General features: G+C 47.9%; 1 protein-coding gene across 1 annotated transcript in view; it reads right to left on the bottom strand.

The window, feature by feature from the left end:
- Rfx8 (regulatory factor X8) overlaps nt 1-15,831 on the bottom strand; it is a 56,905-nt gene that overhangs the window by 22,615 nt on the left and 18,459 nt on the right. Inside the window, exons 5-7 of the mRNA XM_021168120.2 lie at nt 8,097-8,160; nt 2,491-2,601; nt 802-879 (exon numbers count right to left, since the gene is read on the bottom strand). Coding sequence (XP_021023779.1) covers nt 802-879; nt 2,491-2,601; nt 8,097-8,160 — 253 coding nt within the window. The remainder of the gene's footprint in view (nt 1-801; nt 880-2,490; nt 2,602-8,096; nt 8,161-15,831) is intronic.

The raw sequence follows: 15,831 nt of genomic DNA on the forward strand, positions 1-15,831 counted from the left end.
GGGGCACACTGGTGTCTCCCACTCTGCAATGCTTCACTCTGGCTCCACGGCGTGTGTGCTCACGCTGAGAGCCTTGTCGCTCAAAGCTGAAATGCTTAGATACCGGAAGCATCAGGAAAGCTCCCATTTGAATGTGCCCTTGCTTCTCTGGATTCTTATCTCATACATAGAGGAGTAAAGTCCAGGCAGTCGGAATGGCTCAGTGTGTCCTGCCGAGCGTGGGTTCTTGAGTTCCATCCCTGATTCCCACATGCTGGCAGGACAGAGCTGAGTCCTGAACACTGTCCACTGACTGCACTGAGTCAGGCTCACAACAGGCTAGATAAACTCTAATTTTAAAATGTGTTTCCCACATTCAGTTTACACCCCTCCTTGTGTAATGGGGAGACCTCAGAGCTTCACCCTATAGGAAGGTGATATGTCACTGAGCTGTCACTAGTTCTACAATAAAATCTGCAACACCCATCCGTGCCAGATCGATCACCTGCCTCAGAGTCCCTTTCTTTTGCCACATCTTGATACGATGTGGCAGGCATCACTGGGGAAGAGGTCGGTATTACTACCTACATTCTACTCAGGCAGAGCTGAATCTGTTCTTCAAGCATCGTGACAGAACCTCTGAGAATTTCCAAATGACTAAGCCGAGACAAGACCACTTTCCAGAACTCACCGGTGACCAGACCAGCTCAATGAGCTATTTTGATGCAATGGGCTAGCTCTTGCTGTCCCTGGAGGGGTCCTATCAAGTTAAGTGGTTGACAGCCGGTCATAAGCGCCTGTATTTCATAGATAAAAGCCTACCTTCTCCAGTTCTTGGTTCCTCACATTCTGTAAAATGTCTCGACAGTAGTTGCAGTATTCATCAGCAAGAAAGACCACCTAGGAAGGCAATGAGTGTTAGCTCCTCTGTTGGGCCTTCACAAACAATCATCCTGAGAGACCCAGGGGGTCTGTTCTCTAGGGCCAATCTTGTCACAGCTCTGGCGTGACAGTGACAGTAGCCAGGCTTTTCACCCGGCCTGTGCTGTGTGCATGGAGTCAGCACAACCTCCTGACAGCTCATGGCACTTCAGGTTTGCGGTGGCAACTCACACACTGACAGGGTCAGTTCTAGCACTTTAACTTTTGAGGGTGTGTAATATGGTTTTTTGTATGTGTTTTGTGTGTATGTGTACTTGTATGTCGTGAACATGTACATGCATGTGCAGAGGCCAGAGGCAGACATCTAGTGTCTTCATCTATAATGTTCCACCCTTAAAATCTTTAAAGGATTTTTGTATGCATTTATCCATGCATGTGGGTGTATATGGGAACATGCATGGCACAGCACATGTGTAAGGTCACATTCATGAATGTGAATATATATGGGAACATGCATGGCACAGTACATATGTGAGGTCATAGTTATGGGTGTGAGCGTATATGGGAACATGCATGGCACAGCACACGTGTGAGGTCATATTCGTGCATGTGGATATATATGGGAACCTTTATGGCAGTTATTCGAGGTCATATTCATGTGTGTAGATATATATGGGAACATGCATGGCACAGCACATGTGTGAGGTCATATTCATGGGTGTGGGCATATATGGGAACATGCATTGCATAGCACATGTGTGAGGTCATATTCATGCATGTGGGTATATATGGGAACATGCATGGCATAGCACATGTGTGAGGTCATATTCATGCATGTGGGTATATATGGGAACATGCATGACACAGCACATGTGTGAGGCAGAGGAGGCTCTCTCCTACTGTGTGAGTCCTAGGGATTGAGCCTAGGCTGTCAGGCTTGGTGGTAAGTCTGCTGAGCCAGCTTGTGGACTTCCTCTTTTTGAGGATTGTTGTTGTTGTTGGTGGTGGTGGTGGTGTGTGTGTGTGTGTGTGTGTGTGTGTGTGTGTTATGCCTGTGTGTGCTTACATAGACCCAAGGAGGGCACTAAGTGTCCCCTCTATCACTTTCACCTCATTCCTTGAGACAGGGTAGCACTGAACCTGGGACCACTGTGGCTAGGCTAGCTGGCAAGTGAACAGCGATTCACTGTGGCGCTGAGATTTTAGACCTGTACCTCTGTGCTCAACGTTGCCTGGCTGACAGGTTCTGAGTCCTGACCCTCAAGCTGGCGAAGCGCCTGCTTGTGATTGCACCAGTGTTCCAAAGACCCCGACGGCTGACACCCGGGTTCCTGAACGCTGGCACCCGTATTACTTCCCAGCTCCAGTTCTTAGAGGAGCCAGGGATCTGCTTCCCTTTTCTAGTCCCTTCTTTCATGGGGGAAGCCCTCACTTCAGAGGAGGAATGACAGCAGTCCCAGGGGGCCTGCCACCAGCTCTGAGGGAAGACATCCATTTTCAGGCCCCGGAGGAATGCTGGCCCTCCTGAGTCTGAGAGTAAGGAGGCAGTTCTCCGGGGCGATGACCACACCACAGGCAAAATAAGAGGGCACTGATGTGAGACCCACACCCCTTGGGGCGCAGACCTACCAGCTTACAGGAGTACTTGTTTGCCAGCTCTTGTTCCCAGACTGGACATCTTCTGAATGGAGACACAGGTGAGCCCATCGGGTCCGTCTTTATTGGTGAATGATTTTCACACTGGAAGTCATTTATACCATGATTGTTTCTTTAAAATAAAATGCATCCCCTGGCCACATAAATGAAGTTGCAGTCACAGGTTACTCGAAGTTACCACACAGTCTTGAATGTGGTGTTTCTGCAACTTCCCCTCATATTTTGTTACAGTGATAATGGCTCCTATAATACAGTTCACTACAGCCGGGTGTGGTGGTGCACGCCTTTAATCCCAGCACTCGGGAGGCAGAGGCAGGTGGATTTCTGAGTTCAAGGCCAGCCTGGTCTACAGAGTGAGTTCCAGGACAGCCAGAGCTATACAGAGAAACCCTGTCTCGAGAAAACAAACAAACAAACAAAACAAAACAAAAATACTGTTCACTACAAAGGGAGGGCTTTAGGCTTTAATATGTTGTCCAAGCATATCACTCTCGGTGGTGGTGGTGGAAAGTTCTGAGTTACAGTCAAGAGCTAAAAGAATCATCATGCTCAATACAAATATGAGCAGCCTGATGTTGCTAGGTATTTCTAGAACCTTCATCTGTTGAATCGTTGCTCCCTGAAATAAAATGGAGTCCTGTCCTGTCAGGAACCCTGGGCTGACAGGAAAATGCAAGTTACTGACTTCATTTCTGAATGACAAATTTCAGACTAAACCCCCCCCCCCAAAAAAAACCCAGAAGGGTAAAGGATCTCGGGCCCTCCTCACAGCGCTGACCGGCAGGGGAGGGACCCGCTAGGGCCTGACCACACCAATTCTATTTGAAATGATTTCTCGAGGACTTTTGAAAGATTTCCTTGGAATACAAAGGGCTGCCATGAGTCCCACTGATGGTGCTTTGATGCAAAGTCAGCCACACAGAACTGAGACTTTTTAATCTCTCTCCTTTTACCATCTGCTCACTTCTGCTGTGGAATTCTGGCAGCTTCAGGGTCAGCATTTCACACCCCAGCAGTGGCTTCCTCAGTTCCTACATGCATCTGGCTGAGCTCAGCTACTTGCTGGTCTCTCAGGGTTTTGGCTCCTGGGGGTCAGCAGCTTCTTTGAACTCCCAGGCACCCTTCCTCAGGGCAGATGGTTGTGCTCAGCCATCATCCCATCATCATCAAAGTGAGCTCTTTGTGATGCCCCTGGTTATTACCGAGACCTACCCTGAGGATTAGAGAGTTGGGGATACTGCCCAGCAGCCATTGCTCCTGAACTCTGAGCACCTGACCCTGAACTTCGCGAAATGCGTGCTGTGAGTTCCGTGTTTCCAGCGTGCTGCATCCACACCCCTCCTGGAGGACTCTGTGACACACACGGGGCAGGAGTGTTGAGGGTGATGCTCAAGACTTCCTTCCACGGATGCTGCCTGTGCCCCACCCCAGTGTACACTGTTGTCTGGTCTGTGGGGGGTGCTGAGGTACTCGACCATCCGTTCTAGCCCTGAGCAGCTTCTCACGGTGACAGCCCAGTTAGGCCACCTGCTCCAAAGTCCAGACTGACCTGGATATATCTGCTCTCTGGCTGCCGCTGCTGCTGCCGTTCCCAAAGCAAAGTGTGGTTTCTCAAAGTGCAGTTCTGAAACCACGTCCTGGTGCTAGGGAGCCAGATTCCTCGTCCCTGGATGACTTGGAGGAGGCCAGAAATCTAGCGCTTCAAACACTTTTCTAAGAACACACTGGGCGACAGCTATAAATGTAGGCAGGTGTGTGTGTGTGCACATATGCATGTGTGTTGCACACATGAGCTCCCGTGTGGAGGAGAAGGTGGGATGCCAGGCATCTTCCTCTGTTGTCCAGCTTCTTGCCTCAAAACAGGGTCTCTCACTGAACTGGAAGCTCTATGTTTTGTCTAGGCTTGATGGCCAATGAGCCAGCCAAATCCTCCTGTCTCTGCTCCTTAATGCTGGTTTTACAGACATGCACAGCTGTGCCTGGCTGTTTCTGTGCGTGCCTGAGATACAATTTCAGACCCAACTCTCACCACCTAGACACCCTAGGTAGGCTCTCTATTTTCTTTTCCTCCCTCCTTCTTTTCTTTTCTTCCTTTCTCCTCCCTTCCTTTCCCTCTCTCCTTTTATTCAGAGACCATCCATGTTCTCTATTTCAACATGACAAATGACTGTATTGCCACCCAGATGTCACGCTATAGTGTAGTGTCAGGACACTGATGGCTTTTCAGTGCCAGACCGGACTTCTCTATCAATCAGTTACCCCCTGCAAGGCTCAGGGAACATCTCAGAAAGGGGTGAGGAAAAAAAAAAAGTAAGAGCCAGAGGGTAGGGAGGAGCGCCATGAACTGCTGTCTTCTGAATGTAACGTGGCCGTTGGGCTCATGAGCTCACAGCTACACAAACACACAAAAGATGGAGCCGTCCAAGCATCCAGTGTGGATGCAGGAGGGGCTCACCAGGCCCTATCCCTAGCTTAGGAGCTATTGGCATTTGATGGCTGCCAGAGGAGGAAGAGTCACCGTTTTTCTGGGGATGTGGCCACTGACAGGTTGCTTGTGCTACCGGGAATGGTCCTCACTTGGGTGCATATGGAGAGAACACACTGGACTTAAGAGGAGGGTGTTTGGAGGCTATCTGGAGGGAGCAGGGTAGATATGATGAAAATGTAATATATACATTATGAAATTCTCAAAGGATAAATTGTATAGAGATACAAATGACTATAAGAATATAAAAGTACATTGTCATGAGACATCATCGGAAAATTCCTGAGTGCCTGAAACGTAGAACAATTGGTTTCTTCCTCTTTCTTTTTCCTGTCACAGCCATGAAGTGAACAGCTTTTCCCCAGCACACACTCCATATCAGGACACTCTGCTTCACCACAGCCCCAGAGGCAGCGGGGCAAAACCACAAACGTTTATAAAAGTTCCAAAATGTGAGCCAAGGTAAACCTTCTCAACTTTTAAGTTGATCAAAGCAGGTATTTTGTTACAGTAACAGAGAGCTGACTAGTGAGAAACGTATGTGTCCACCCCTGAGGATACAATGGGATGCCTCCTTACTGTGGCCAAATCCCCAGGCACTACGCGCCAGTTCTGAGTTACATCTCTCAGGAAAGTTTGCTGGCTTGCCTTTTGTCCTTTCTACATATTCTGTCACCCCTCCCAGTATGTCCTGTCCTTCTTCTGAAGAGGTTTGATAGTGTTCCATACACTCCTGAATCAAATCCAAATCCCGAAGGCTGGCATTAGCATGCACTTCACACTTGGCATCTGTCAAGACCAGTCCTCGAGGCTTCCACACTGTTAGTTCTTCCTCTCAGGTCAGATGCAAGCTACACCCCAAGGTGAATCCTCTCCCAACAAGGATTCTGTGCATCCCTTTGTACCGGGCAGAACTACGGTGACCCAGAACGCCCTCGCTCTAATCTCCAGATACTGTGACTCTGTCACCTTACGAGGCCGGAGGATCTTGACACAGGGAGATCTTCTCTTGAATGTCAAACAATCACAAGAGTTCTTGAAACAGATGGCTGAACTCAGCTCAGAGAAGGACTTGGCTTACCCTGTGCTGGCTTTGAAGACAGAGTATGGGGCTATAAACCCAGGAATATAGGTGGCCTTTAGATGCTGGAAAATTCCCCCAGCCTGCAGTTAGAAACCTGCTCTACAGACACCTTGACCTTAGCCTGATGAGAACTGATGGGGGGACTCACGCCCCACAGGACACAAGACAATCATTCTGTGTTGTTCAGAGCACTGACTTTGTGTTGATGTCTTAGAGCGGCCACCTCACCTGTGAGGTTCTCCCTGGCTGGCTGTCATAGCTAAAATGAATGTCAGGCTAAAGCACTCAGGCAGGAGCCTGGTACTATAGGGAAGACAAATAAGAGGCTTGCTGCTGGGTGTGAAATAGTCAAGCTAACTGGATAAGAGGAAGGACAGGATCCAATTAAAGTAAGTCAAGCCAGGCCGGCCAGTGGTGGCACACGCCTTTAATCCCAGCACTTGGGAGGCAGAGGCTGGAGGATCTCGGAGTTTGAGACCAGCCTGGTCTACAGAGTGAGTTCCAGGACAGCCATAGGGCTACACAGAGAAGCCCTGTCTCAAAAAACCAAAAATAAAATAAAATTTAAAAAGTCATAAAGCACCTTGCCCCTTCTTTCCTCTGGCTAGCTTCTCAGTTTTACGGATAAATAGTATCTTATTTTCTGTGTATAGGTATTTTGTCTGCTTGCACAGGTATGAGCACTATATACATGCTTCGTGTCATGGATCCCCAGGAATTGGAGTTACAGACAGCTGTGAGCTGCCATGTGAGTGCTGGGAACCTGGGTTCTGTAGAGGAGCAGCCAGTGCTCTAACTGCTGAGCCACCTCTCCGGACCCCTGGATGGTTACACTTTTTGATGCATTCTTGCATCTGACTTTAACAGACATTCTGAATTGTGGCTAAGGATGGCTTGGCTCCTAGGAAAGCTTCTGCCAATACCAGGAAGGAGATGACTGCAGAGCACTTGGGGGAGGAGAAAGAGCACCCAGAGACTAAGAAGTCCAGACGCCATGGGTCTGCAGTCAGCTCAGTCTGCTTCCACAGCATGGCTGATGCTTAGCCAGCTGCTGAGCATCCAAGGTGCTGAGCATCCACGATGCTGGCCTGCTCTGCCGACCTGTGTCCTGGAGTGAATTCCTGGCAGTATAGAGACTGCCAGGGCACTTGGAGGGGATTCAAAAGGAGGAACCAGCCCTCGTGGGTAACATCTGACCCACCACAGCCCCTTCTGCAGTTCTGGACTCTCTGTCCCTCAACACAGCCCCAGTTTCTTTCTGACTACAGACAATACTTTTCCAGCACAAGGCCATGAGATTTTGTCTTTATAACTTTTGGGTACTAGTTACCCCCCCCCCCAATGTTTTAAAAAGTGGTTCTTGTCAGTGAGATCGTATCTGCTAGCAACAATATTCGTGTTCCTTCTAATCCCTATGTTGATATTGTAATCAACCTGTGAACAGACTTTAGAAGTGGAACCCTGGGATATTCATTAACTGGTTCACTCACAAATATGAGGTCAGAGAAGGCTCTGCTACCCAGGATCGGCAAAAGCAGCCTGCTGTCTACAGCTCTGCAGGCGCCCTCGCCAGAACCACCTGGAACTAGGAGACATCAGTGTGTTTAAACTGCTCAGTTTAGAGTAATTTGCTTTAGCAAACTGAGCTGAAATGGGATCAAAGTCCTGTCATGATGTCTTAGCCAACTAAAGTAAGGTTTAACGCACAGTGTCAGAGATTGGCTATTAATAGCTCCGATGTCCTGATTCTAAGAGTTGAGAGAATACCATAGAGGCATGTTGCAGCAAATCAGTCACTAACCACCTGTGCACCCTCAAGAAGTACAGCTCTGCAGTGACTGCAGCTGAGCAATGTGGTCCCCTAGGGCAGGGGCCAGGTCTGTCCTAGCTGAGAGTGATGTATGCTGGACACTCAACGGCGAAACCAAAAGGGTGATGGAATAAGGACACAGCTGACATGTAATCCCCAATACTGGTGGGTTTGTTAGAATGCGGCTATTTTATACTCACTGTTTCTTCCTGCTGGAGAACGTTGCTATAGTCGGGAAATTTTCCGAAGGCAATAAGATTGCCACTGTGTAAGAACAGACAACAGAGAAACCGTATGACTAAGATACCCGTCCCAGAACACAAGAACATAATTTCCTCTGCAGCAAGCTTATTTGTTTGGGGTAAAACTCTTTATCAAAAACTCATCCTCCAGGTTCCTGTGTACATATGGTGATTGTCACGTGCTTGGGAATTTTTTTAAAAGTTTATTTCTGTATCTGGGACAACCTTGGAGTTTAATTTTAAATGCTTTGTTCCCTTCAAAAGCAAGGGTCTGACATCATTAAGGTCACAACTTCATTCCTGTGGGAAAAGAAAACCCACTGTGAAAATGGAGTCTTGCTGCTTTCTGATTTGCTGTTTCCCACTAGTGACCCAGACACGAGAGTGCCGTTAGGTGATAAATGCAGTGGGACGCGCTTCCACAGAACACAGGAACTGGGGGGTTGATGGTAGATCTGTAAGCTCCATTTGTCATGTCTGTGGGGCTGTCGTGTGTGTTAAGAGACATATACAGTAGACAACAGACTTAGTCCCAGTTGCACCAGGAAATGTGCCCTCTCTGGGTGTGAGAGAGGCGGGTATTTTCTTCCCTGTCTGCCCCAGGGCTAAGGCTGAGCTGAGGAGGAGGCGTGGCTTAGAAGTTTCATCTACCCAAGTCAGCATAGTCCTCTTGCCCGAGAGTGCAGAGCTGTAGACTAGATTGTGTCTCTCTCCTCAGAGCATGGAGCCATGGTCAGGAGGTCACCTAGGAGCGTTGGCCAGCACTGGCTTCACTGCCTCCCAGAAGCCTCTTCTAAAAGTTTGTGTCATGGTGCCAGTCTGTCCTCCCTCCTGAGTATTTGATATATACATATACATAAATGTGAATGATAATGTTTCTGCACAGTATTCTAACCCCAAGTGTGGTAGACTACCTGAATACAAGCCCTTCAGAGAGGCACACCCTTCATCCTGTGGTGAGAACTGTTATTGAAACATCCATGTTACTTTGGACATTCCAAATAGCTCATGGGATATGGGCTCCATATCCCAGAGATATAGAAGGGTGGATTCTGCACAAGTGCTAGAAAAAAGGAGAATTTGAATGTTTTAGGAATTTCATTTAGGGCTTGTATTTTGGACTAAACTGTACCCCTCTTCATAGATTGCAGTGTTAGCCTCACTGTAGCTATAGTTGGAGACAGAATTGTGTGCGTGTGTGTGTGTGTGTGTGTGTGTGTGTGAGAGAGAGAGAGAGAGAGAGAGAGCGCACTTGTATGCTTCACACTTGAAGCCTGAAAGAAGACTAAACTTTTGAACAGTGTTGAAACTATGAAGGTTTGGAATGAATGCACTTCGAATTATGGGGCAGCCATGAGCCCATGGGGTCAAGGGTAGAATTTTATGGTTTCAAAGTGGTCAGCTATCCAGTTGAAGAGGGTGGGCTTGTGATGGTGAACTTGGATCGATCGCCAACTTGACTAGCTTTAGGAACACCTGGGCCTTAATGAGACACAGCTTTGGATGTGCCTATGAATGCATCCAGAACCCCTTAGGGGACTTAGGAGGGAAGACCAAGCCTGAACGTGGCACCACCATCTCCTGGGATGGAGTCTTGAACTGAATCAAGAGAGGGGAAGGCAGAAAGCCATGCGAGCATTAGGCTTTCTCCATTCTCTGCTTCCTGGCCAGCACCTAAGACAAGCTTCCTGCTGCAGCACCTCCCCCTCCACGAGGGAGCGTATCACTCCAAACTCTGGGCCAGCACACCTGCCTCTAGGCTTTTTTCCAGTGAAACAGGAGGAAATACGATTTCTCTACAATTCTACATTGTGCCAACACAGAATTCCTGGATCTTTTCTGTGCAGAAATGAATACAAGAACACATCTAAGATGATATTCAGGTCCATTTATCCACCCACCACCCCTTCCCTCTCTTCATCCAGTCTGTCCATTTATCTATTCATCTTCTGGCCCATCCATCCACCCACTCACCATTCATCCATTCAACTGTCCATCTGTTTCTCATCCGGTCACACTATGCATGTTACGTGTCTATCACAGGACAGGCATTTTGTTAGCTCTTTGCCAGCATTTTGTAGGGGGTGCGTAGTTGTGATCAAGATATAACAAGAGCCTTTATCATCATCATCGTAATTACCACTATCACCAGCAGCATCAGCATCACTAATAGTCTGATATTGCTTTTTGCTTTTTCAAGGCAGGGTGTTTCTGTGTAGCCCTGGCTGTCCTGGAACTTGCTCTGTAGACCAGGCTGGCCTCCAACTCAAAGAAATCCACCTGCCTCTTTCTCCCGAGTGCTGGGATTAAAGGTGTGTGCCACCACCATCCAGCTAAAAATTAGAGAGAGAGAGAGAGAGAGAGAGAGAGAGAGAGAGAGAGAGAGTCAACAGAGGGAACAGAGGACTCCTGAGGTCTGGCCATAAGTCTCAGTCAAAAATGCTGGTACACAGAGGACCTGGAAGACTGGACACAGGGAACATTGCAGACATTGGCTGTGCTTGAACCTGGAGAGTTGGGCTAGCGAGTTAAGGCTGTGGTAGATCTGAGTTCCACCTTCCCTGCACTGGAGTCTACTGCCACCCAGGCTCAGCACAGTGAGAGTAAGGTCAGAGGGGGTCAGAGGGGGAGGAGTCCAGGGTGCCAGACAAGAGGGCTGTGTGTCTCTGGGCTCACTGGCCCCTGCGTCATTTCCCCAGTGCGGTTCTGATTTAGACAATGGGGACATTTATTAGGCCTTGAGCCAAAGCACAGTTGTTGCTAAACTATGGCCACAGGGAAGCCACACACAATATCAGAGCTGGTCATGCAGAGAAGGAGGGTCCAGGTCCTCCCGGGCTGTCCCAAGCCTCTAGCAGTTTCTAATCACCAGAGCAGAATAGAGAGCAAGCCTACGGGCCAGCAGTGGTCCTGTGGTTAGTCTGTGCTTTGAAGAACTGTGGTCCTCATCGGCCACCCCCTAAACTGCTGTATCCTAACCTAGATTGTTAGAATTTCATAAACAATGGGGCAGGGGCAAGGTCAGCCAGATCAGGGGGAGGCAGGAGACCAAGGAGGGCAGAGGTGACATCCCGCTGCAGCAGCTAGTGGCTGCACTTCCTCCAGTAAGAAAGACCCTTGGGCTCTGGTGACCCTGGACTGGAAAGGCATGAGGTCAGATGACTCTAAGTACTATTTAAGTCCCAGAGTTTCTAAATATTTGGTAACATATAGACTCAGACTTCCTTCAGACTCACCTATACTTAGATTCTGAGTCCCCCATGGAGGAAACCCAGGGAACTCTTGTTTCTTTGGGGACCAGCAAGTGGCTGCTTGCTTTATGTAGCATGAGAATCACATTAGTTTAACCTGTTTTCATAATCACTTGGCACTAAGGAGACCAAAATATACTTCCAGGACACACTGTGATCTTAAATAAATAGGCAGGTAGATAGGTAGGCAGGCAGACAGACAAATAGACAGACAGACATCCCAACAAGTCTTCCAAGCATGGTGTTAGCTCTAACTCTGGTTTGCTTCCACATTCTCGGGCTTTGACATCACTGTCATTAATCCAGACTCCCATTACATCACGCTGGCACCCCAATCTCCCCTGCACATCACTCAGCATCAGGGAAAACAATTTAAAGCAATTACAAAGATAAGGAGATAGTAATGTAATAAAATCCTACTCCCAGATCATGCTGTCTAGCCCGAGCACTGGGGCAGAGCACTATCCTCCAGTCCCCAGGGTCCACCTCCAGGGCTCTCTTACCACATCTGAAAGAATTATTTTGGTTCTGATCAGAAGTGACTCTTCACAGGTAGTTTTGGATATGAAGTTAAAATGTAAACATAGATTCATCTGGGGACACATAGTTACATAATGATTATAAAAACTTGTGCAATGTTGTTGCATTGCTTGCAGGCACCTGTAAGATGCAGCAATCCCTTATTTCTTTGGTGCTTTACTTCATTGGCCTAACCCTCAGACCACCCTGCAGATACTGGCAGTTGAGAACTGTTGTCCCATTTCTCAGATCTGGCAAGAGACAGAGAATCCTGAGGACATTCTAATCCGAGTTCAGAGCGATTACCTATTGTTCTGTTCTGTCAGGGTACATATATGGGGCAGAGGCAAGGTCAGCCAGACCAGGGGGAGGCAGGAGACAAGGGAGGACAGAGGTGACATCCTGCTGCAGCAGCTGGTGGCTGCACTTCCTCCAGTAAGACCCTTGGGCTCTGATGGCCCTGGACAGGAAAGGCATGGAGTCAGAATAATATAGGGGCCGAGGATGTAGCTGAGTTGTAGAAGCTTACCTACCACACATGGGCACAGGGCTCCATTCCCAGCACCAACACAGACATTCAAACACACACACACACACACACACACACACACACGCACACACACACACTGGCTCCATCCCTGCCAGAACACAGATACAGACACACACACACACACACACACACACACACACACACACAGGCTCCATCTCTGCCAACACACAGATACAGATATGTGTACACACACACACACACACACACACACTGGCTCTATCCCTGCCAGAACACAGATACAGACATGCACACACACACATGCTCCATCCCTGCCAGAACACAGACCTAGACATTCACACAGTCACTGAAACACACACACACAACACAGTACAAACATGTTTTGAAACTAAAAATGTGCAAGAATTGTGCTACTGGGAGAGGCTAGCAGACACGAAGCCTTGCACTGCAGCACAGTCAACTTCTGCATGAAGGGAGGTTGCTATTCAAGTATTTAACCATCTCCAGACCCATTAGATTTAATGAACAACTTAATTGCAAAATGAATACCTGAGGGAAGCATTGAAAGTGTAAGGGGTCCACGTTTGCTTTCTTATGCAAACTTCAGCCTCTGGGAGTGAGGGGATCAAGTTTCACAGGCAGCCAGCAAAAAACACCAGGCACTGCATCGGGTGGCTTCCCACAGAGGAGGGCCAGGGAGGGGTGCTTGGAGCCAAGGATAAGTTCCTAAGGATGTCAGGGTGGGAGGGTGGGGGTAGGGGTGGCCTCTGCTTCCAAAGCCTTTACAGAGCCAGGGTGTTGCCCAGGGCTTGGTTTTTTTTTGTTTTGTTTTGTTTTGTTTTTGTTTTTTGTTTTGTTTTGTTTTGTTTTAGGCTGCTAGAGAACAAGCGGGTAATGCATGGATTCAACTTTAACAAGTTTTAACCAGCCCTGGAAACCACAGGGTGGACAGGGCCAAAAGGCTGGTTGTAACTTGGACACCTCATTAGGAGGGAGACTCATCAGCAGTCTCGCTGGGGGGTCCTGGCCCCAAAGGCTCTGTCTCATCTTATTCCTTCTTATACCCTGGCTGACTAAACAAGGAAGAGAGGCCCTTGCTAGGCCAGGCAGGGGACCCTCTGGCATCCTCCCGTGGTGGTGGCCACAACTGCCAGGCTGCAGCTGGCTCGTCCGTCGTGAGCCTGCTTTCCCCAACGTGGGAGGGGCTGGAAGATGAGCACTCGGCCTGCCTGCCCATGGTGCTTTGTTGGTACATGGATCCAGCTGTGGACCCACAGCTGCATTCCACAGGCTCCGGCTGCCACCCCAAGGCAGCCCCCTGAGCTCATGCGCTGGCAGGGGAACAAAGACAAGCAAGCACAAAGGCTCAGCATGTGAGGGAGGGACGGATTAGACAGTTGCTAAGCTGGGAAAGCAGTGTGTGCATGTGTGTGTGTGCATATGTGTGGATATGATGTGTGCATGTATGTCTCTGTACATATGTATCTGTGTGGCTGTGTGTATGCATATGAATATGTGTGTATATGCTTATGTGTGCCCGTGTGTATACGTATCTGTGTGTGTGTGTCTATGGATACATGTATCTTTGTGTGTGTCTGTATGTGTGGTGGCAGGGAGGAAGGCAAAAGTTAGCTCCATGACATCCTGAAGAGAAACGGGATCACACACAATGCTTTTCGGAGTTTATATTGAAGAGGATGGGAAAGGACAGACATTTCCTTTAAATTGTGTTAACTTGGGGATTTAAGCTGAAGCATTGCTTCCCTGCGTTTGATTAGGCATGTATGCACATGTATGCACATGTACAGGTGCACACGCACACACAATCACACACTCCTACAAAAGAGGCAAACATTTTGCTCCTTGGCCCCAGACTGTGAGTTTCTGGGTCCACAGCTCAGTCTGGTTGCCCAAGAAACAAAGTGGGATCTTGGGAGCCCTGTTCCCTGAAAACTCGTGCGACCCTGGAGACCTAGCAGAGGAGAGACGGCTCTGGGCTTCTTTTTCATATGGACATTTCATTTTACAGTCATTTTGATGAAGAAGCAAACAAAAATCTCATGTTTTTCTCAGATCTTGGCCTCTCCTGGGTCAAAGGTGAGAATCACTACATCCATCCATCTCTCTCACAGAGACTTCTTTTTTTTTTTCATTATCCAAAACATATTCATTTTGTTTCATTATACAACACAAACATTATTTTACATTTTCTTGACTTCAAGTTGTATAGGTCTAGATTCTAGTAATACTATGATATGAGAAAAGAAGTTACAGTTTTTTAAAAATTTTTTTTATTATGTATTTTCCTCAATTACATTTCCAATGCTATCCCAAAAGTCCCCCATACCCTCCCTGCTACTTCCCTACCTACCCATTCCCATTCTTTGTCCCTGGCGTTCCCCTGTACTGGGGCATATAAAGTTTGCATGTCCAATGGGCCTCTCTTTCTAGTGATGGCCGACTAGGCCATCTTTTGATACATATGCAGCTAGAGTCAAGAGCTCCGGGGTACTGGTTAGTTCATAATGTTGTTGCACCTACAGGGTTGCAGATCTCTTTAGCTCCTTGGATACTTTCTCTAGCTCCTCCATTGGGGGCCCTGTGATCCATCCAATAGCTGACTGTGAGCATCCACTTCTGTGTTTGCTAGGCCCCGGCCTAGTCTCACAAGAGACAGCTATATAAGGGTCCTTTCAGCAAAGGCTTGCTAGTGTATGCAATGATGTCATTGTTTGGAGGCTAATTATGGGATGGATCCCTGGATGTGGCAGTCTCTAGATGGTCCATCCTTTTGTCTCAGCTCCAAACTTTGTCTCTGTAACTCCTTCCATGGGTGATTGTTTCCAATTCTAAGCAGGGGCAAAGTGTCCACACTTTGGTCTTCGTTCTTCTTCAGTTTCATGTGTTTTACAAATTGTCTCTTATATCTCGGGTATACTAAGTTTCTGGGCTAATATCCACTTATTAGTGAGTACATATCATTTGAGTTCTTTTGTGATTGTGTTACCTCACTCAGGATGATGCCCTCCAGGCCCATCCATTTGCCTAGGAATTTCATAAATTCATTCTTTTTAATAGCTGAGAAGTACTCAATTGTGTAAATGTACCACATTTTTTGTATCCATTCCTCTGTTGAGGGGCATCTGGGTTCTTTCCAGCTTCTGGCTATTATAAATAAGGCTGCTATCTATGCCTGTCACCTCTGTAGGCAGTCAGCAGACATCTGGGTCCTGGTCTCTTCGATGGGACCAGGCCTCCTGCTGCATCTTGGCACATTTCTCCTTCCCAGCACGGGATATGGAGGGAGGGGCGTGGAGACTGTTCTTTGAGGTAGCTAGATTGAAGCGGTAGGGAGCAAACAAGACAGGCTTGTCTGGACCTTGAATGTATTTTAGCTAGGCTATGTGCTTATTTG

The sequence above is a fragment of the Mus caroli genome, unplaced genomic scaffold (genome assembly GCF_978045245.1).
Source record: "Mus caroli unplaced genomic scaffold, Mus_caroli_1 scaffold_1, whole genome shotgun sequence".
Taxonomy (NCBI): Eukaryota; Metazoa; Chordata; class Mammalia; order Rodentia; family Muridae; genus Mus; species Mus caroli.